Source organism: Pipistrellus hanaki (genome assembly GCF_964339955.1).
Source record: "Pipistrellus hanaki genome assembly, chromosome: X".
NCBI classification, from domain to species: domain Eukaryota; kingdom Metazoa; phylum Chordata; class Mammalia; order Chiroptera; family Vespertilionidae; genus Pipistrellus; species Pipistrellus hanaki.
The window spans coordinates 96311144-96335053 of record NC_140524.1 but is presented as its reverse complement, the minus strand read 5'-3'; the positions used below and the strand labels follow the sequence as shown (position 1 = coordinate 96335053).

The 23910-nt window shown below is 36.9% G+C and overlaps 1 protein-coding gene and 1 pseudogene across 2 annotated transcripts in view; both read right to left on the bottom strand.

Annotated features, from left to right (window-relative positions):
* Window positions 1-23910, bottom strand: part of SCML2 (Scm polycomb group protein like 2) — a 68487-nt gene that overhangs the window by 1735 nt on the left and 42842 nt on the right. The window contains exons 9-15 of the mRNA XM_084870798.1: window positions 21301-21503; window positions 17133-17253; window positions 14084-14287; window positions 13148-13330; window positions 5984-6097; window positions 4754-4990; window positions 1022-1173 (exon numbers count right to left, since the gene is read on the bottom strand). Coding sequence (XP_084726924.1) covers window positions 1022-1173; window positions 4754-4990; window positions 5984-6097; window positions 13148-13330; window positions 14084-14287; window positions 17133-17253; window positions 21301-21503 — 1214 coding nt within the window. The remainder of the gene's footprint in view (window positions 1-1021; window positions 1174-4753; window positions 4991-5983; window positions 6098-13147; window positions 13331-14083; window positions 14288-17132; window positions 17254-21300; window positions 21504-23910) is intronic.
* LOC311615523 (small nuclear ribonucleoprotein-associated protein B'-like) lies at window positions 19956-20547 on the bottom strand (annotated as a pseudogene). Its single transcript has one exon. The product of its transcript is annotated as a small nuclear ribonucleoprotein-associated protein B'-like (transcript).

Here is a 23910-nt window from a genome sequence, read left to right as displayed (position 1 = left end):
CATATTTTGTCAAATTATTTACACATAAGAACATTTAAAAGAGAGCAGCTGTACACTCCCAATATATTGTCTGAATAGACATTTATTCCCTGAGAACTATATAAAATATAATTTATATAATAAAGCATCATTTGATCATTTTTAAATTCACTTCATATTTTAAGGAAAAGGAAATTGAACCCAGTATCTTTTTTTTAAAATGGCCTAAGCATCAAACTAGCTAATTTTAAATACTGTATGTTGAATAAAATACTACATTATCTGTGACAAAGGGCAGAAACCTGTAAGCGGTAGAAATGAATTTCAGACGTCCATTAACTATTTTAGACAGGCTGGAATATGAATATGTCAACATCAACGCAAACTGTAAATGTGGTATACAGGGTTGTGTTTATTTTGAAAGCTAATCAGTTTGTTGTAATCAGTAATTTTCTTACAATATTGAAAAGGATACATCAGATATTTGGTCACAAATATGATTTATTAGAAAATATAAACATATTATTTAATAGACATAAGGCATCCTCCTAAAATTCTTTATTTCCTTAATTACCAATTTATGTCACAGAAGCATATTATTTGGTATTCATAAAATAAAGCTGCACTTAATCTTATACAGTTGCTGAATTCATTGGGCATCAAAACAAGATGGACACCCTGTTACAGCGTGTGGTCACCCCCTCCTACTCATGGTCCTGGGGCTGAGCAGGCAGCAGGTGGGGAGGAGGATCCTGGTAGCTGCCGTTACAAAGGAGAAGACACCTGAAAGTGAGTGACCATGCTGAGTCATCTTCTCTTGAGAACTTGAAGACTTGTAGTATTTTAGGTACTCGGGTACCCATTTAAAGTACAGATCCAGCCTCTACCACTTAAGGATCTAACTTTGAGCAAGGTAACCTTTCTCACATATGGAAAAATCAGTTGATAGGGTTCCCCACCATCCACACTAATCAGCATCCAACTGAAGAGCCTGCACAGAAGTCATTCAAAGGCAGGAAAACCGGATCAAAAGATACATTACATGTTGCCTGAAGAGGTCGGCGAGGGGGCCTGATATCTGAGGATCTTTATGTTTCATAAACTGTATCACTTCATCCACACACCAGGTTGAAGGGTCCTTAGAGAAGCCTTGCTTCAGGACACTGGGGTCAGGTACAGCTATATAACTTGGAGCTTCAATGGGGGGAAAAAAGACAAATCATACTTGACCTGATCATTATCCTGAAAGAAGAGATGTTAGGTAGGAAGTAATGGCCTCATTCCTGGAACCATCTGTTAGGTACCCTGGCAAGGACCCAGGACTCCAAGTGTAAAATCCAGTGAAAGTTTAGATAAAGATGATGTGAGGATGGGTACCCATGAGCGTCCCATCTGATTGCCCACGAACAACAACAGCAGCTTCCGAAGTTACTGTAAAGCTTCAAAGCTCATAAAACAGACAGCAATCCAAGGTCTCTTTGGCCACAGGCAAATATAGTAAAAGATCAGTTACTTGGGTTAAATTAGGTTCATCTAAGCTAACCTATTACTCTCTAAGTATTTCAGTGAATTTCTCTCTTCTTTGTCTATACTGAATGGCCAGATTATTATGATCTTTGAACACATAATAATCTGGCCACTCAGTGTATATCCTATATAATAAAAGGTTAACATGCAAATTGTCCCCTCGACCAGGAGTTCGACCAGCAAGCAAGCCGGCCAACTGCCCATGTCCCCTCCCCCGGGCCAGGCTGGCCGGATCCCACCCATGCACAAATTCATGCACCAGGCTCTAATACACACACACACACACACACACACACACACACACACACACTGCTGAGTAGCCAGATTACAGATTATTATGCTTTCAGAGATCATAATAATCTGGCCACTCAGTGTAGATTAGGTTTATTTTACTAGCTAAATACAATGGGAATTACCCAAATTTAGTTTATAATTGCTTAAATTTATTCACTTTAATCAATGAATTTCAAAAATCCTATTATCTTTGAGAATAACTGAATTAGTTCTTTCACTAAATCTCTCCCATGTATTTAATATGGACATTTTTAGCATTACTTTATTCTTTAAATTCCTGTCTCTCAAGGCTTAAATGCTTTTCTGAATTTTGAAGAAAACAACATTATTTTCTGTTTATCCATGTAAGAATAATTTTAATATTATATTGAGGTATTTAATATAAAATACCTCTTTCAAGTTTATTTGCATAGTAATAGATATACATAAACATTAACTGAAATCTGGTTGAAGGTTTATATGTTTTTAAAAAAATAAGTAACTAAGACTTGAAACAATTGAAATGCTCATACCTCAAAAAGTTTTAGCTATGATGTTCACTAAATCATGCTGACATCCCTCTGTGTCATTTACTCAACCAGAATGCTCAACTTTCTATAGTGTGTGAATACACAGTGGGTTGTATTTTTTTATTTTTTATTGAATTTATTGGGGTGACATAAATAAAATTATACAGGTTTCAGGTAAATACTTCTACAATACATCATCTGTATACTGTATGATTTACTAGGAAGATTTATATTATGTCTCTAAACAAGAACTGTCAATACAAATTTGATCTTTTTTTGCATAAATTAGCCAAAGGTGCACCTTTATTTCCTATTATCTGGACTGTGGACACTTAAGGGACATTTTGAGTATATACTGAGGACAAGGGCAAAGAAAACAGAAGATAAAAGAAGTTACACTGGTCAATTTTTATGTATGGCCTAGAATTTTCTTTTTCAATATCACAACTTTGATGTGAAATAAAACCTCTTTACTAAAATGTATCTTCTTCCACTACTCAGAGATAAAAAATGTTGGTCATATCGAACAAGAAATGCTACTGGGCTGAATCAACCGAAGTAAAAGTGATGATGATATAGACCAGTGGTAGCCAACCTGTGGTCCGCAGACCACCAGTTGGTGACCGCTGGTGTAGACCATATCATACCTAAGATATTCTAATAACTTAAAACAGAAAGTTTTTTAACTGAAGAAAGGTTCAATTTAACATAAACTTATTGGTAAGGTGAATCATATCACTAAATTAACTTATGTTTTATGGTATTTCTAATTTCTGTCACAGAATATGATATAGTTATGTCTTTTTTTTCCATTTACAATTTACTAGCTCTTTCACCGTGATAAGGGAGTTTCAGTGATCTTACATGATGAATAAGAGAAAAGTTGTACTTATAACATATTGAACAAATGTCTAAACTTAATTAGACTATTAGTATTGTTTCGGTCTGTTGGTAATGTGAAGCAGTTTTCCAACCAAGTGATATAATAGTTCACAGAGGGGATATAGTTATGTATTTTTTTGTCATTGTCTATTTCTGTTTTGTTTATTTTATTTTTTTACATTCCACATATAAGTGAAATCATAAGGTATCTGTCTTTCTCGGTTTGACTTGTTTCACTTAGCATAATACCATCTAGTTCCATTCATGTTATCACAAATGGTAAGATTACATTCTGTTCTATGGCCAAGTAATATTTCATTGTAAATATGTAAACTTGAATAACATATAACTAGTTTTACAGATTACTACAGATATAAGTAAAGATATGATTTTTGGTATAAAACTGTAATATATTAAAACAAAACATCAATAAGACTATCTATTTTTAATCTATTATGGAAAATTAATGTAATTAGGCCCATATCTTCAAAATAATCAAAGAATATTGCAAACATTAGTGCTATTCAAATAATTACATGAAACAAATTATGTAAAAAATTAAGTCCAGCCATGCTTTCCTCCTGAATAGCTTTGTCTTATAAATAGTAGGATACCAGTAACTATTTCTAAAATAAAGTGAAAGTAATTTGATTTTTATCCCCAACAATGTTATTGAATTTCTTTCCTATAATAAAAATCAACAATTTATTTCATTCAAATAATGGGGCAGGAGGTTGTGTGAGCAACACCAGCAATCAGGGATGAATTCAGCTTTAAATAACAGTCCCAATACCTTAAAGAAAAGAATAAGTAATGACACTTCTAAACAATTTTCAAGTGAAATGCTTACCTATTCTCTGGAGATGAGAGCAACATGGCAGTTAAAAGTATGACCATGCAGCCAGAGTGCCTGGGGTCAAGAACTGGTCCAGCTACCTTCATCTTAATCAACTGACTACACAGATTTTTCACCTAAAAATGTTTACCAGTACCCTATATCACAAGAAATTATTATAAAGATTTAATGTATAAGGCTATGCAAAATATTATGTGCTGGGCACATAATGGCAGGTAGTGATGAAGATAATGATGCTTTTTATTAAGTAACTACTACTAAGTAATGTTATTACTACTAGTCTTTCCCTTCCTAGGAAGATCGGCGGGTAGCCTTCTCAAGCCCCAGTTCAGGCTACTTTGGCATGGTAGTGTTAGGAACACATTTGGAAGTAAGATATTTAGTATTAGAGGCAACCTTTTAGAGCCTTGTACTAAGAAGGTCTGTCTTCAAAAGCTCATATTCTGTGAAAATCCCTAAAAATTCAGGATAAACCACCCCTTTATAGAATATACATCTATCTCCAGACTCTGCAAATGTCGCTTAACAGCAGAGGTAATCTTAGCATCTGTAATGGCTTGGCCATGACAGAGATGTGGAGTTGAATCAACCTCCTCAATTTGGTACTTTCTCCAATGTGATATACTCTCAGGGCATGTTATTAAACATGGCAACCTTAAGAGGAAAGAGAAACACAATGATTTAAAATCACTGTTTTTAAATATACCTTCACTGTTCTTCTGCATTTGGAATTCAGGGGGAATGCTCTGGTTAGATGATGTATCCACTAGTGCTGAGCTTAAGGAGACTGGCATGTTTTCAGAAACACTCTTGCAGACTACTGTATCGGTGCTTATAGGATCGCCACTGGCAGGATTCAAAGAATATTCTGGACTTAGTGGTGGCTCTTCAGGAAGCTTCTCCTCTTTAGGCATGATGTTTCCCTCAGAAGACAATGGTTCTTCTAGAAGAAAAAAGACAAAGGCAATTATCTTCAACAGACTTAGAGTTCAAATACTATTAAAAGGTCAAAAATCTCCTAGTCTTCAATAATAATTCACTTAAGCCATGATATTCTAAACCACAAGCCTTTAACACTAAGTGTATGGCCATCCCCTCCTTGATATTTATAGTCATGGACACTGACCTGAAATCCAAATTTATTCTATGACATCACCTACAGTTGCTGTGAACACCTCACTAAAGCATTCACTTTCGGAAAGCCCTTCTTCACAACTATCTGTTATGATCACTCAGCTGGTTTCTAAAATTTGCCTATTAGTTTGGCACTTAAAACTTTGGCTGGAGAGACTGTCAGATCTCAGAGGGAAGAGGGGTGCAGGGACTGGAAGGGGTGTGGGGGTTGGGTGGAGAGGAGCAAAGGGGGCCGAATGGGAGACATCTGTAATAGTGTCAACAATAAAAAAAAGACTTAATAAAAAAATAGAATCAACAAATTCAGTAGAGTTACAGAATATTAAGTTAAAAAAATAACACCACCAAGTTGGAGAGGTTAAAAATCCCCACACATGGTGATTATTACCAGAGGGAAGGGGAGAGGGGGGAGGTAAAAGAAAAGAGAGGGGGAATAAATAGTAATAGAAAAAGACTTGACTTGGGATGGTAAGCACATAATACAATATCCAGAACTTGTATTATAGAATTGTATACCTGAAACCTGTATAATTTTATTAACTAATGTCACCCCCAATACATTCCTCTTTCTAGTATCTTTTAGCAGTATAAAGCTGAAGGAAAATTTTTACTGTAATTTTTGTTTTTAATCTAAGGAGAAAAATAACTGTGTCCTTCTGAAGTGCTCAATAAAGCTGCCAAAGTAGTAGCCTAATTGTCAAAATGAATTAGGCAAATACACCCCCTGCCCTCAACACCACCATATGTACGTGGTATAGAATGACTTTTCTTCCCAATCTTGGGACACGTAGATACTATTTACCTTGAGAGGCATGCATCTCTATTTTGGGGAGCTTAGGAGAGAGAGGAGCAACATCAGATAGAGGCTGCTCAGAAGGTCTCTTGGTGGTTTGTTTTTCAGTTACATCTTCCTCAACTGTTTAAAAAAAAGTGTCTGTTATAACTAAGATATTCTAGCCTTTTCATATCATCAGCATAAACACTTGTTTCTCAATCATTTTTATACTATGACTTCATCAATAATGTTTTAATTATTTGATTGTTTATGAATAACATGTTCATTTTATCCTATTAAATATTTCAGTGACATCATATTCAAGAGTTTAAAGCATTATGTCTAGGCTTTACTTATTCTAGGGCCATCAGATATCTGTAAATATCTCAGGAGGTAACCAATTATAATGTGTCTAAAAATGCTTAGGAAAATTGTTTCCATAAGCAAGAAAAGTTAAGAATTCAGAGTGGTTAAGAAGATAGTGTACAATAAATATCCCATTTTATAGGCAATAATTCTGGCCTACAGCTACCGTTACAACAACTCTGCTGTTTATTTATCATTCAACCAAATCTATTTCTAGTTAAAGGACCGTTCTTGAAGGCATGATCCTGAAAGTAAAGACAACTCAAATTATCAATTATATTCTAAATATTAATTGCTATCTTGATTTAACCTTCAACTAAAAGGGAAAATAAAGTATAATAGAAATCTTATAAGTCTGATAATAGACCTCAAGAGAGAAGAACCAAGGTCAAACTTCACCTGGTTCAAAATGGTTGGAGGCTAAGGCATGCCTCTCAAAATCATCTGATGAGCAACCTTTAGCCATCTAGTTAATGATTTACTACTAACAATTCTAAGAGAGCTATTACCACTTGATTTTATTTTTGATCATGGACTATAAAACCAGCAGGGAAAACATATTTTAGTGAATGACAAATATGTCTATAATTAGAACATTTTAATTATAAGAAAAAATTATTTTTTTCATACCCATGCAATGATATAGAAAATTTGAATACAAGTATAGTTTTCCACAGATATTTACCTCAGAATCTTAGCAAGTCTTTACTTATCATTTACTTGTAATATTCTAATGCTTTCTGCATGAAAAGTTTATGAAACTAGTATATGGTCTACTTTCTGGTGCTGATACAAACATAATATTGACTCTTGATTTCTGCTTCTGGGTATTAGAGTAAGTTCAGGCATATAATTATTCCTACAGAGATAACTAGAAAAATCCAGATAACTAAAAAAATACTTTAAAAAGTCATTATAGAGAGGCACTTTCAGGGGGACTGATCAAGGATTTTTGAAAATTCACTCCTTTATAAAAATAATGAAAACACTGGCAAAATAAACTTTTTTCAAAACTCTGGATATTAACTAGAGGATTAGAGCAATCAAAAAATAATTTATTCAAGAAAAAACTGGTTGAACCTCAAAGAACAGCAGTCATTTTAACTTCCCTAATACCATCCCCTTAATCCCAGTTTTGCAGCAGATTTGCAAACAAACACCTTCACAACTATAGTAGCTATGAAAACCAGTAGCCTAGACATTACTGGAGAGGACATGATGAATTTGGAACTCTCCATCAGCCACAGCCACAGAGAACTGTCACTATTTGAGCAATCTTGCAGATAAGTTAATAGCTCTGATCTCAGAGATTGTTGTATTTGACCTGAATCAAAACCTGCTCTGTCTGAACAGCACTATCTCCAAGGCATTAAAAGAAAAATACATTGGCCAAAACCGGTTTGGCTCAGTGGATAGAGCATCGGCCTGCGGATTGAAAGGTCTCGGGTTCGATTCCAGTCAAGGGCATGTACCTTGGTTGCGGACACATCCCCAGTATGTTTCTAACTCTATCCCTCTCTCTTCCTCTCTGTAGAAAATCAATAAAATATATTTTTAAAAAATACATTGGCAACTGTTTAACGTTGCAGCTGCCTGAAGCAGCAGTACAGGTTGGGGCTAATAAGGAATTAATCAAAAAGCTTGAAAAGAGAAACTAGAGAAAGATGTCCATTAGGGTAAAAAGCACTGAGATGTTCCTGGGAATCTAGACAGCCTTATGCATGCTTAGCAAAGAACAGAGAAGGCCCTAATCTTTCCTTTCTAGCTGATCTTAAGACTCTGCACAAAGCAGACTTGTAAACTGCCCCTGGAGTACTGAAGATAAGTCCCAATACACACTAAAAAAAAAAAAAAAAAAAAAAAAACCTCCAAGGTAAGTCCCAAGACACGCACACCCAAATTCCTATGGCTGGGAGACATACCAGTTCCAGACATTTAAGGAATTCCCTGACCACTAAGCTAACAGAAGATTTCAGTAGCCATACATGACAAAATTAGCTCAGGAAAAGTTATTAAATTAGTCCAGGAAAGTCACTATATAAACAACAGCAACAGCAAACCCTATAGATTGGGAGACAATTTAATTATCAGAATTACTGCATTATATAATTTTAAAACGCCCAGTTTTCAATTAAAAAATTAGGAGACATGCAGAAATATAGAAAAATATGGCCCAATACATAGGGAAGGAAAACGTCAATGAAAACTGCCTCTGAGCAAGTTCAGATACTGGACTTAGTAGACAAAGACTTTAAATAACCTATTTTATATATGTTCAAAAAAATTTTTTAATCATGTCTAAGGAAAGTATGAGAACAATGTCTCACCAAATAGAGACTACCAATAAAGCAATAAAAATAAGTGAAAAGAAATTTGGGACTTTAAAAAAAAGTATAATAAATGAAATAAAAAATTCACTAGCTAGGCTCAACAGAAGATTTGAATTAGAAGAATAAAGAATCAGCAAACTTAAGGAAATGTCCATTGATATTATATAGTTTGAGGATTAAAAAGAAAAAAATGAGGAAAAATGAACAGATGTCAGAGTCCTGTAGTACATCATCTAATATGGCGAAATATATATAATGGAAGAGTCTCAGGACAGGAAAGCGGCAGAAAGAATATTTGAAGAAATATTGGATCCTAGCTAGATAGCTCAGTTGGTTGGAGTGGTGCCTCCGTACATCAGGGTTGTAGGTTCCATTACTGGACAGGGCATTTATAAGAATCAACCAATGCATAAATAAGTGGATCAACAACTCGATGTCTCTTTTTTTCCTCCCTTCCTTAATCCCTCCCTCCCTTCCTCTTTTGCTCTCTAAATCAGTATGTTAAGATGAAAGCAAGAAATAATGGCCAAAAGTTTCCAAAATTTGATGAAAAACATTAACCGGCATATCCAAAAAGTTCAACATCCAACAAAAATAAATTCAAAGATATCCACACCTAGAAAAAAACTGTCAAAAGCAAAAGACAAAATGAGTTTTGAAATCAACAAGAGAAATCAAATCATATAAGGGAGTCTCAATAAGATTAGCAACTAACCACAAACTACAGAAGGAAGTGGTATAACACATCCAAATCTCTGAAACAGATGGTCAATCAAGAATTCTACATTCAGCAAAAGTAATCTTTAAACAATGAAGGGGAAAATAAACTCTCCATAAACAAAAACAGACTATTCCCATAAGCAGTCTAAGGTGGCCTCTAAAATGTTTCGCTATTCACTTGACCCACAAAATCGTGCAAATTAAGAGGTTCAAATCTTCGTGTTTACTATAAGAACCCTACTGAAATTGCTCAGGTCATCAAGGATATGCATATCCAAAAACCCTCCAAGTATCTGAAGGATGTCATTTTACAAAGAGCAACATATAACATTCTACTGTTATAATGGTAGAGTTGGTAGGTGCGCTTATGCCCGTGGTCGGCAAACTGCAGCTCGTGAGCCACATATGGCCCTTTGGCCCCTTGAGTGTGGCTCTTCCACAAAATACCACGGCCTGGGAGAGTCTATTTTGAAGAAGTGGCATTAGAAGAAGTTTAAGTTTAAAAAATAAGAAATTTCAATCCTTATACTGTTGATATTTGGCTCTGTTGACTAATGAGTTTGCTGACCAAACAGTGGGGCTGGATGCAATATCAGTGGCCCAAAAAGATCGATGATTTTTACTGTGTATGCTTAAGAATGCAGAGAATAATGCTGAACATAAGGGTTTTAGCTTTAGATTCTCTGGTCAATGCCCATATCCAAGTGAATAAATCTACCAAGATGTGGTGCAGAACTTACAGAGCTAATGGGCAAATTAACACGTACATGAGCTCTCCCTGCCACTTGGAGATGATCCATACTGAAAAAGGAAATTTTTCCTAAACCAGAAGAGGAGGTTGCAAAGAAGAAAAAGTTATTCCAAAATAAACTAAAGAAACAAAAACTTGTGGCCTAGAAGCAAATTCAGCATCAAATAAATGCTAATAAAAACAGAGAATTCCACAATTGCAGAGATACCCTACAAGAAATCCTAAAGGGACTACAAATTGAAATTAAAGAATCCTAGGTAGTGCAAGAGTCCCCTCTTATCCATGAAGAGTACATTCCAAGACCCCTGGATGCCTAGAACCATGGACAGTATCAAACCCTATATATAATTTTTTCTATACACACATACCTATGATAAAGTTTAATCTATGAATTAGGCACTGTAAGAAATTAAAAACAATATCATAATAAAACAGAACAACTATAACAATGTACTATAAAATAAAAGTTATGTGAATGTAGTCTCTCTCTCAAAATACCTTATTGTACTATACTCACCCTTCTTCTTATGATGATGATGTAAGATGATAGAATGCCTATCTGATGAGTTGAAGTGAGCTGAATGACGTAGCACTGTGATGTAGCATTAGGCTACTATAAGAGTTAATTGAACACACACAAGCACAGCGACACCATGACATTAGATCTAATAACTGAGATGGCCATTAAGTGAATAGTTAGCAGGTATTATATACAATGTGGTCACACTGGACAAAGAGATGATCCCCATCTCAGGCGAGGCAAAGTGAGATTTCATCATGGTACACATGAATGTGCAAATTAAAATTTAAGGATTGTTTATTCCTGGAATTTTTCATTTAATATTTTTGGACCACAGTTAACCATGGGTAACTTAACCATGTATAAGGAGACTGTATTGATAATTTATAAAGTCATAGTAAGTAAAGATACCTTCAACTATTATATAAAGTAAAACATCTGTTGTGCCAAAACAAAAACAAAAACAAAAAATAATTCAAAATAGATCAATGACCTAAATAGAATAGCTATAAAATTCTTAGGAGACAACACAAAAGTAAATCTTTGTGAACATGATTTAAAGCAATGTTTTCTTAGATGTGATATCAAAAGTACAAAAAACAAACAAAAAAGATAAATTGGACTTCATCAAAATTAAATACTTTAGTACTTCAAAGCACACCATCAAGAAAGTAAAAAGAGCCCTAACCAGTTTGGCTCAATGGATAGAGTGTCTGCCTGCGGATTGAAGGGTCCTAGGTTCGATTCTGATCAATGGCATGTACCTTGGTTGCAGGCACATCCCCAATGGGGTGTGTGCAGGAGGCAGCTAATCGATGTTTCTCTCTCATCAATGTTTCTAATTCTCTATCCCTCTCCCTTCCTCTCTGTAAAAAAAAAAACCTAATAAAATATAGTGAAAAGACACCTATAGGATGGGGGGAAATGCAGGGTGGGGCAAAAGTAGGTTTACAGTTGTGAGTATGCAAAACAGAATTTATTCTTTTAATATCATTTAATAATTATTGTATTATTTTTCATAATGAACAACTATAAACCTACTTTTTCCCCTCTCAATATATGCAAACCATATATCTAATATGGAACTTGTATACTGTATGTATAAAATATCCTTTGTATATTATACATATATTTAACAAGTAAATATGTATGTAATATATATAATAAAAATAAACAATTTTATTATATATAATATTTGTTTTATTATATATATATAATAAATATATTTACAAGAAATAAAGAACCCAATTAAAAATGGGCAAAGGATTTGAATAGATATTTCTCCAAAGAAGATATACAAATAGCCAATAAACAGATGAACAGATAGATGTCAACATGCAAATCAAACCACAATGAAATATCTTCAGGTTTTGATTCTCAAGGTCATTATGAACACAAAAAGAAATTGCTTTCTCACTTTGAATGAGCAAAAATCCTATATAATAAAAGCCTGATATTCTAAGTGTCTGGTCGTTCGGTCATCCATTCAACCAATCAAAGTGTAATATACTAATGATATGCTAAGGGTGCTCAACCACTCACTGTGATATGCACTGACTACCAAGGGGCAAACAGTTGACCAGTTAACCAGTTGCTATGATGTACACTGACTACCAGGGGGCAGACGCTACAACCGGTAAGTTAGTTTGCTGCTGGGGTCCAGCCAATTGGGACTGAGCGAGAAGGGCCAGACATACTCTAGAACCCTCCCAGGATCCCTCAATGGCTGACCAACCTCCCATGTCCCTCCCTGGCCCCAATCATGTACCGGTGGGGTCTCTTGACCTGGCCTATGCCCTCGCCCAATCCAGGACCCCTCGGGGGATATCAGAGAGCCGGTTTCAGCCTGATCCCACAGGCCAAGCCAACAGACCTTACTGGTACACAAATTTGTACACCAGGCCTCTTGTAACTATCCTATATAATAAAAGGGTAATATGCAAATTGATCCTAACCGTGGAACGACCAGTTGCTATGATGCACACTGACCACCAAGGGGAGACACTCAATGCAGGAGCTGCCCCCTGGTGGTCAGTGCACTCTCACAGGTGGAGCTCAGCTCAGCCACGAGCCAGGCTGATGGCTGCAAGCTCAGCAGCAGAGGTGGCGGGAGCCTCTCCCACCTCCTTGGCAGCACTAAGGATGTCTAAATGATGGCAGTCACATATCCCCCGAGGGCTCCCAGGCTGCCAGAGGGATGTCTGACTGCCAGCACAGACCTGATCCCCTGGGGAACAGGCCTAAGCTGGCAGATGGACATTCCCTGAGGGGCACCAGGCTGTGAGAGATCGAAGGCCGGACTGAGGGACCCCCCAACCCAAGTGCATGAATTTTCGTGCACCGGGCTTCTAGTAATATTTTACATGTCTAATTATCATTGGAGATAAAATGTTTACTCTGAGGAGGACACAATTAAAAACTTTGCATTAAACAAGATTCTTGAGTTAATTATAATTTGTAATATAAAGCAGAAGCACATTATAAAATTTTACATTTTCTCTTACCTGGTTTATTTTTATCATCCTCCGCGGTACTAACAATATTACCTCTGCAAGCACTAAAAGGCTGACTACTCAAAAGGTTATCACAGTGCAGGCTGTGGCACAGGTTTTCAAGAAAGCGAAGAGCAAATGATGCACTGTTCACTGGAGGGAGCTGGAGGGAATGAGTTTCCCCATCAAAGGAGGCTAGTGAAAGAAAAAATAGGTATCAGAATTACATCACAGAAAGATGAGAATTACGATTATCAAAAAAAGCCATCATGTTACATTTAGGAAATGTTAATATAACTATAATTGTGGGAATTTTGTAATTTATGAAGGAATCATCTTAAATTATAACAGTTCCTCCCATTAAAACCTAACAACCTATATCTGTGAAATCATTCCCATTTAAAAATATCCGTAAAACCACAGAAACCCACTCACTGATCTATAAAAACACTTTCTACTATTTCAAACATTCCATGTATACAAATGTCATAGTATCTAATCCCAAAATTATTAAAGCTGTATTTATTTTTTAACCACTTCTTAAGTCACATTTAGAGCTTCTTATGAATCAGTCCATTTTCTAGTATATGTGCTGCTGAAGCGAGCACTGTGAATCAGTCTGTTTTTTAAAAAAATCAAAATATATTATCATTAAGGTACTGTGTACATAATGAGCTTAACAAAGCAGGTAAAAGAAAAAATATCTGTACCTTTTATCTCAAGTTACAGTATTACTCTGACACTGTCTATTTCAAAAGTAAAGTTAAACTGGGTTACAAGTCTATAAACATGTAACTATAATAAATATTCTATTATAGCAATATAATAAATATCCTAATATTATAAAGTTAAAAGAATAGAAATATTATAAAATAAGTATTATAAAATGTTTGCCTTCTGAAAATCAAATTAAGAAAAAAAGCTGAATAAAGAATTAGATGAGCATACCAGTTATTACTTCTCCTCCACGATTATCTGCCTTAAGGAATCCAAAAACAGTCTTACTGTCAATGCCACAATCCACACAAGCCTGCACAGTCCGCCGGAGCACCACGTTCACAGGGCCCGGGCCAAAGTGGTCAGGCAGCCGCTGGATTTTATTCTGATCCAGGTAAGGGCCACAGTCTCCATGTTTGTTTACATAAACACACACTTGAGAGAAAAAAATGTGTATACAAAAATAACAATTAAATTGGTTAATAAAAACATAAATATATATTCAATTATGTATATAATTGAACAGATTGATGGTTGCTAGATGGGAGGGGAGTTGGGAAGCTGGGTGAAAAGATGAAGGTATTAAGAAGTAGAAAATATCCATTACTGCCCTGGCCAGTGCAGGTCAGTAGTTAAGGTGTCAGGCAGAGCAACAAAGAGTAGCGGGTTCCATTCCTGGTCAGGGGCTGTACCTGGGTTGCATATTCCATCCACTGCCTCAATTGGGGCATGATATGTCTCTCTCATATCAATGTTTCTCTCTATGTTTCTTGCTCTGCTTCTTCTGCTTCTTCTTCCCTCCTTCCCTTCCAGTCTCTCCAAAAATCAATGGGGAAAAAATTCTCATGTGATAATTAATTTAAAAATTGGCCATTACAAAATAGTCACAGGGATGTAAAGTATAGCATAGGGAATATAGTTAATAATCTACAATAATAATAAAAGCATAATATGCTAATTAGACTGGATGTCAAAGCTGGGGCTGTGAGGGGCGAGGCAAGCCATGACCAGCATGGCTGCAACAGACCAGTGGACTGCGGCAGGTGTGCGGGGCCTCCCTCTGTGAGGAAAGCCTGGTTCCCAGGTGCCAGAGGGAAGCCAGTGCAGGCAGCTGGGGGAAGGAAGGCCTACTCTTGCATGAATTTCATGCATCAGGCCTCTAGTGTTGAGGTAACTAAGTATGGTACCAGGTGGGTACTAGACTTATTGGGGGAATCATTTCACAAATTATAAAAATGTCTAACCACTATGCTGTATACTTGAAACCAATATAATATTGAATGTCAATTGTAATTGGAAAAAACACTCGTTTTGGACTGAATTTATTTTAAATCAGCAATATTGTACCTTTATTTCATTTTCTAAAGTAATCAGATAACTTAAGACACATGTCATGATAAATTCTAATGACCTAGAGAAATGTTTTTATTAACTTTAAGAAAATAAAAATATTCTTTATATATATGTCAAGGTTCACTGAAGAAAATTTAAAAATAAATGCTTTCTTTAGTATAATAAAAGCATATGATTTAGAAGCAAATCACCTATACTTACAGAAATGTCAATTTTTGTTCACTGAGACTAAAAAATCAACAATGTCACAATATGATGGCACATTACCAAACAAAAAATCAATCACATTATTTTAATTTGTTACCCACTACTTAAATTGTAAAATTTATATATATACATAGTCTAATAAAAACAAAAACCCTTAATCTAACCTTCACTATGTTGAATTTTATAATAATTCAATTTTTTGGCAATAGAGAAAAGATGGACTCTCTCACAAAAATAAACAACAATAAAAAAAAAACTTAACCTCCTTTGCATTATACTCATTTTACTAGTCTTTCCTAAAAATCAGAAATAATAAACTGATAAAATGAGGTATGTTACAATAATCATTTTTAAAAGTGATTTTCATTTCAAAAACTTAAGATTTAATTTCTCTTTAGTCAGGAAAGAAAAATTGTGGTACAAAGTCCAGGGAACAAAAAAGCATAGGAGGGTTATTAAGAATCTAGGAGAGCCGGGACCGGTTTGGCTCAATGGGTAGAGCGTCGGCTTGGGGACTGAAGGGCCCCGGGTTCGATTCCGGTCAAGGGCATGTACCTTGGTTGCGGGCATATCCCCAGTTGGGGGTGTGCAAGAGGCAGCTGATCGATGACTCTCTCATTGATGTTTCTAACTCTCTATCTCTCTCCCTTCCTCTCTGTACAAAAATCAATAAAATATATTTTTTTAAAAATCTAGGAGAGCCGAGACCGGTTTGGCTCAGTGGATAGAGCGTCGGCCTGCGGACTCAAAGGTCCAGGGTTCGATTCCGGTCAAGGGCATGTACTTGGTTGCGGGCACATCCTCAGTGGGGGGTGTGTAGGAGGCAGCTGATCGATGTCTCTCTCTCATCGATGTTTCTGGCTCTCTATCCCTCTCTCTTTCTCTCTGTATATTTTAAGAAATAAATAAATAAATAAAAATAAAAAATTTAAAAAAAGAATCTAGGAGAGGAAGCGGTAGAGCATGCTTTTAAAAAATAGAAAAGGAATAAAAATGTGTAGGAGATGACAGATAGAAGAAATTGATTAGTCTGGGTCTGGTCATTTCATACTCTTCACAAAGCAGAGAACAATTTAAAGGCATCATGCCCCTTAACAGACAATAATCTGTTAAGATTTTGAAAGGTACTAAAAAAAAAAGGCTTGAGATAGCTTTTTAAAAATACAAATAGACAATAGGACAAATTGTGAAATGAGAGAAAGGAAAAACAAAAATAAGTGTGACAATGTGAAGTTTATAAATCTTATTAAGATGGATAAAAACTTTTAAGAGGGCTGGAAACCGGTTTGGCTCAGTGGATAGAGCATCGGTCTGCAGACTGAAATGTCCCAGGTTCGATTCACGTCAAGGGCATATACCTTGGTTGCGGGCACATCCCCAGTAGGGGGTGTGCAAGAGGCAGCTGATAGATGATTCTCTCTCATCGATGTTTCTAACTCTCTATCCTTCTCTCTTCCTCTCTGTGAAAAATCAATAAAATGTATTTTTTTAATTAAAAAAAAACTTTTAAGAGTATTGAGTGACTCATGTATTTAAACAGACTATTTTTCACTAACATCAAAATGAACAATCAGAATTTCAAAAAACATGAAAACTGCTTAAAGAAATGTTTATTATTATTTTTTCTCCTATTGTTTTACTTCCAGGACTTCAAATATACTGAAAATAATACATAATAAAAGATTAGTGATTTTATAGTCTTTTAAAAATACTAATTTACCTGTAGACATCATTATTTTAGATGACCCAGGACTGGGTTCCTTATATTCAACACCTCGGCCTCTGGTCAGCATCTTTACAGAAGTTGTAGATGTGGAGCACACAACAGGAATAGCTTTTTCCTGTTAAAAAAAAAAAAAAAAATCAACAAAAAAACCCCAAGTATGCATTATTCTTAAAAAAAAATTCCCAGATAATAAGTGCAGAAAAGCACTGACATGATCAGTTGCCAGAAGTTCTGAGGATTGGAAACCCCTCTGTGTGTGTGTGTGTGTGTGTGTGTGTGTGTGTAACTGCAGTACTTTCACACTGTGCTCCTCAGAGGGGGCCCATGATCTGGTCAAGTGGGAGAAAAAGAGACCAAGAAGCTGAGATTCCCAGTGCTACTGCTGCTCCAACTGGTCACACCTTAGCCAAAATAATTTAGCCAAAATAGTTCACTGTAAAACTTGTTTTACTTTTTGAGGTTCTCTATAAGACAAGTTTTCTCACACTGATGAAGAAAACTCTGTAAATATAATCCAGAAAGAATACATTTGGAGGTGAAGGACTTCAACAAGACAGACCACAGAGTTGTCTTTAGAAAGCAGTCACACATCTGGCTTTTACTGTATCTAGTCTGCATTTCTCTGTATTATATGACTAGAGGCCTGGTGTACAGGACCCCTCGGGGGATGTCTGACTGCGAGTTTTGGCCTGATCCCAGCAGGCCAGGCCAAGGGACCACACCAGTGCACAAATGCACCAGGCCTCTAGTATGCATATAAGTTCTTTGGTTTATATCTTCCCACATTTCCTCCTCCTCACTTAGATTCCTATCCGTCTGTTCCATGTTTCCATGCCTGTGCATTGAGCGTCTGCCCCCTGGTGGTCAGTGAGCATCATAGCTACCAGACGAATGGTCATTTAGGATATATATATATATATATATATATATATATATATATATATATATATATATATATTTCTGACATTACAAGTGGCTTGTATGTAAAATTACGCCTATCTATACTAATAAAAGGGTAATATGCTAATTAGTCCAGATGTCCTTTTGGACATAGCCATGTGGTGGGAGCCAAGGGAGAGGAGCAATCAAGATGGCAGGAGAGAGCAGTTAGAAGCTATCAGGCTGGCAGGGGAGAGCAGTTAGGGGCAATCAGGCAGGCAGGCAGGTGAGCAGTTAGGAGCCAGCGGTCCCAGATTACAAAAGAGATGTCTGACTGCCAGTTTAGGCCCAATCCCTCAAGGGGTCCTAGACTGGAGAGGGTGCAGGGCGGCCTGAGGGACCCCCTTCCCCTGGTGACTTTCATGCACCAGGCCTCTAGTTGTATATAAGAACCAAATGTACTCTGGGCATTATTAAACATCACTAATACTTTATTTTATATCAACTTTTGAGGTTTCTTAGGAGCTATTTCATTGTGTCTATGTGATATATTGTTATGCTTAATCCCTTCACCTTCTTAAATTCTATCTTAGAGATATCTGACTGCCAGTTTAGTCCACTAATCCTATCTAATAAAGACATAGTATGTAAATTGACCGTAACTCTGAGATAAAGATGGCAGCACCCACAGCCAATAAGGAGGGAATATGCAAAATGATGTGACAAGGAGAGAGGTGGAAGGCGGCTCTGGCTGGAGTGAAGACAGCTCCAGGACTGAACGAAGACTGAAAGGTGGCTCTGGGCCACAACGAAGGCGGTGCCTGCAGCCAGGGGAAGAAAGGCTTATTCTTGCACGAATCTTCATGCATCGGGCCTCTAGTCTTTTAAATAATTATTAATGTGTTTATGTCTGGATCTACTGTCTTCTGTTTGTATACTCTGTGTTTTGCTCCTCCGTTCCTCCTTATCTTTTTTTTATTACTTAAATGTTTTTTTAGCTATGCCTCTTTGAATTTATATTTTTAGAATATAACCTGGGGATTACAATGTCAATCCATATAAAGTTAATACTGTACTACTTAACATAAAATGTTGAAGCCTTACATTGATACAAATCCACATCCCCCAACCCAAAACTTTATACTATAACTGTTTTATGAATTATATCTATATATGTTATAAACCCCACAAGACTATAATTATTGCTTTAAATAGTTACATTATTTTAAAGAAACTAAGAAGAAAAATGTCCAAAAGTAAGTCATGTGTGTATTTACCCAGAGATAAGCTTTCTTCAGCTTTTCTTACAGTGCTTGACTGCCAGTGATGAATTATCTACGTATGCTTTATCTAAAAATATAATCTTTAGTTTCTCTTCAGTCTTAAAGGGTATTTTTGTCAGATACAAAATTTTGTATAACACCTCTCCTACTGTGTGTACTCCACTCCACCCCCCCCCAGAGTCTGTCAGTTTCCATTCATTCTCTAGTGTCTTCAGCTAGCTGCTTTTTCTATTATTTCCAGGTTTTAGAGTTGCTTTCTTTGAGGAAGTCCGTTGAATATAGATCTAGCATCATTAAATTGACCACATTGATTTCCCCACTCCCCCCAGTTTGAGGTATAATTTATGTACAGTAAAATTCACCTCAGATTGGTTTGTAAAATATACTGAGTTTTAAATAAACTGTCTAAAGATAAATACGCCATGCAGTCCTTTCAAAGTGGTTTTGGAGGTTCTTTCCCACAGTTTAATTGCATTTATTAGCAAATATGAATGCAGCATAGTGGGGACAAAAGCTCACAAACAGTCCATACGGTTTTACAAGACACACTGCAGGAAAAAAGTGACTAAGGGTCAATAGTGCCCTAGGGTCTTGGTGGACTATTCCTGGGGGAGATGGACTTCTTCATCCCTCAAGCTGGGAGAAGCCCAACTGGTTATCCCATGACTGGTCTCAAACCAGGTGGAGAAGCAATAATGAATGGAGGTGGGGTTGCTTGGCCCACTGATGTGGGGCGGAGGAGAGTCCCTGACTGGAGGGTACTGAGTTGGGGCTCCAGCAATACTGGAAGTGGCTGCAACTGCAGCAGCTGCTACACTGTCTCTTCTATGTGGAGTCATTACCTGTTGGGATGGTCTCCCAACCCCTTAGACAGAGCCTGGCAATCCAGCAGGAGCCTGGGGAATTGGAACACCAGCTGGTACTCCCCTGCCAGTGGCCCTGCCAACCCCAGCACTTCCTGCAGCTCCAACAAGTGGCAATCAAGCAATGCCAGTACCTTTGGAGGGACGTACCTCCACACTCATGGAAACAAAGTTCTCCCAGGCACATACAACAGACCCCAAACCCACTTTTCTTCACATTCTTTGGGTTGATTTTCCTGAATTCATCGCAATCACAGAGGATCAAGTCCATATGTTTTTGTCTAAAGCCTTGAAGGTGCCAATGAAGATTTGGCCATCTTGAAGGATATAATTCACTCTATAGTCGATGTTCTGCAGCATTTTGCTGGTCTTTCCCACAGTCATGATTGCCATTCCACCAAATCAAATGTCTACATTAAAGTTTCTACATCCTTAAGAACAAATGGTAGGCTATGGACAAAGAGCTATGGTGCAGATTCTGCTACAAACAATGCAAGCTGGGGGCAGAAGCTTCAAACAGTAGGTGGAGCCTGGATTTTTGCTTGGAATCATCTACCTGGGATGTTGCAAGACTGCTTTAACCACCTCCTGGCGTGTTAGCTAAGAATGCCTGCCCCAGTTCCACCTCAAAGTCCACCATAGGCACTTGCTGCTGCTGAGATGGCACTTTCAGTTGTTCAATAGAGGACAGCCTCTACGTTTGTCCTCTTACGTCTGAATTGGACTTCCACCTCTGGTACATGCTGACCCGTAATCCATCTCAGTGTAAACAGTCCCTGGACCATTCCATCCCACCAATGGCCATTCCTCAGAACACAATATCAGGTATCTGCCGTGGCCACTCAGCTCTGCGCTGGATTCACAGCTGCAGTGCCAGCTAATCTCCATGTGGTTTTGAAGAGGTCAAACACTATTCAAAGTTTTCCATTTCCCCAAGAAAAGAAATAGTAATCTCAATGGCTATGTAGGCCGTAAAGAGCCGTGTGTGTGTGTGTGTGTGTGTGTGTGTGTGTGTGTGTTTTCTTAGTAAACTCTTAAAGGACTTCATCATACTTTTAGTAAATCCGAAACTATATGCTATAAATAATAAGGCACTACAGAGACCTATAATACAAATTAGTAGAAGATACAACTAACCTTTTTGGGAGCTTTTTTCTTTTGTGTGACAGTTTTAGCAGAACTTTCCTTCTTGGGGGCTGGAGGACGTGCAGGTTTGGCCCGTGCTGACTTCCTGGTCGGCTGTGCTGGGGGTGCTGCGGCACTTTTCTTTGCAGGCTTCATTGACTTGCGGATTGGTTTGGAAACGAAAGACTGTTTTTCACCTGTATTCTTTCTTGGAGCTGAGTGGGGAAAACACAAAAATAAAATTAAATGACATAATTAAGGTATTGTCTCTTTACTACTCAAAATTAATATAAATTAATCTTTAAAAACATGCCAAAAGTAAATCATTGAAAACCACTTAAAATAAAGGTATGATTTAAAATTATGTTTTAGGTATTTAGGATTTCTTATTATCAGGAAATAATCGAATTCTCCAGAAAAAAAGTAAAGAGGCTTTTATAAGAGGAGCCAATAACTTTAAATTTAGTGCAGTGAAAATTTCTAACTACCTTTTGTCTGCTTCTCATATTTTTAGCCCTTAGCATAGAAAAGAGTTCCTCCTTCATAAAATACTATGCAATTATGCTACTAATTATGCTATATGCAGGAATCACTTTGCCTATCATACAGAAGAACATAAAACAGCTACCAATGGCTCCAGCTTTATCTTTCAGAAGCCAGGTGAGTCCCCTGCACTTGATTTTTAATGGCTAAGGCACATTATCTTCGTATATGTATGTCTAATAACAAAGCTTCATATGCTACAATATAGATGCCACATTAACATTGTCATAGAAGGACCACTATCAAGCCCGAGTGATTTATATCTACTAGTTATTTGGAAGCCCAACCCAAACTGTCTTAATATTTCAAATGGCTCACAAACACTCCATACAGTTTTACAAGACACACTGCAGGACAATTACCTGCCTTGTTACTTTAGTCTAGGTTCACAATTAAATATATATTTTTAGTATTATACCTTAATAACTTCATTTACAAATGAATTGTACACACAATAAGGAGTACTAATGTCAAACAAAAGTTTTTTTACAGGATGAGTTATATAAATAAGACATTTATACATCTATGAAAAAATCAACTGCTTTTATTTTGAGAGCTTCATTTTACAACTTGAAAACCAATCTACCACTTTGCTCCTCCCATATTCAAGGACCAAGTGTACGTCTGACTGACCTTCCATGAAGAATACTACATCTTCCCTGCAGCCTTTTTATCTACCTTCTATCACCTCACATGTCAAGGAGAGGGAAAATTCTTCTCTTGGATGACAGAGCAAATGGAGAACCACTTAAATGTCACCGTCATTCCTCCTTATCCCCATTTAGAGTAATTAATCTACTTACAACAGTCTCTTCTTACTTCTTTACCATCATCCATCTCATTCTCCACTCTCATTTCCACTTTCTTCAGTAATCAAATTCACATTACGTCTTCATACACAGTCTGTCATCATCTTCAGTAATCTAACCATCATATTTTTCACACTTCATCATCCTAACCTCATCATTGGATATTTCAGCTCCTCCCTAAAATGGTTATACTTAGCAATTTCTGGAACTCTTCTATCTCCAAGATAACCAACTGTACCTGCTTTCCATATCTCCAGTATCCTTACTTGTCATCTTTGCTTCACATCAACTGACCATGCTTTTATTCCCTTTTTTATCCTCATTGGAGGATATGTTTATTTTAGACAGAGAGGAATGGGGATAGAGATAAAGAGAAATAGAGCAAGAGCAAGAGAGAGCAAGAGTGAGAGTGAGAGAGAGATCAATGTGAGAGAGAAACATCGATTGGTTGCCTCCTTTATACACCCTGACTGGGGATTGAACCTGCAACCTTTTGGTATAAGGGACAATGCTCCAACCAACTGAAACACCTGGCCAGGAACTAAGCATAATTTTCATTCTCTTTGAAATATAGCCACAAGTCCTGTCAATTTCAGCCCTATCTTTTAGCTTTCTTTTGGCTTTACTTTACTCCCTATCAACCTGCATCCAACTGTCCACCTCCACCAATACCCTCTAACTAGCATTATTTACTTTATTACCCCTTAATCTCTGACAACATCCAGCAAGTCAGCTCCCACATCTAAATCACACTAGCATTTATTTTCTCTGGGTCTGTGCTATACAAGGGTCAGCAATCTTCTTATAAGGGTCCAATAGTAAATATTTTAGGCTATCAAGGACATATACAGTCTCTGTTGCATATTCTTTTTCATTTCTTCATTTGCTTGTCTTTTTAAACCCTTTAGGAATATAAAAACCATTCTTAGCTCACAGGCTGGAAGTGGCCCATGGGTTGTAATTTGCCAACTCCTGCTTTAGAACATTAGAATATCATTGATGACTATAAAATCCACCCTTCTTGGGACCAAGCCTGCAACCCGGGCATGTGCCCTGACCAGGAATCAAATGGTGACCTCGTGGTTCATAGGTCAATGCTCAACCATTGAGCCACACCCACTGGGCTAACTCTTTACTTCTTGACAACCTATTCATCTCCATAGTTCTGGTCCAAGCTAACTGAGCAGAACATAATCATAAAAGCATCTCTGCTGCGTAAGCAGTTGTACACAGTATTCCATTCATAGTAGCAGGGGCACTCTGTCCTGGT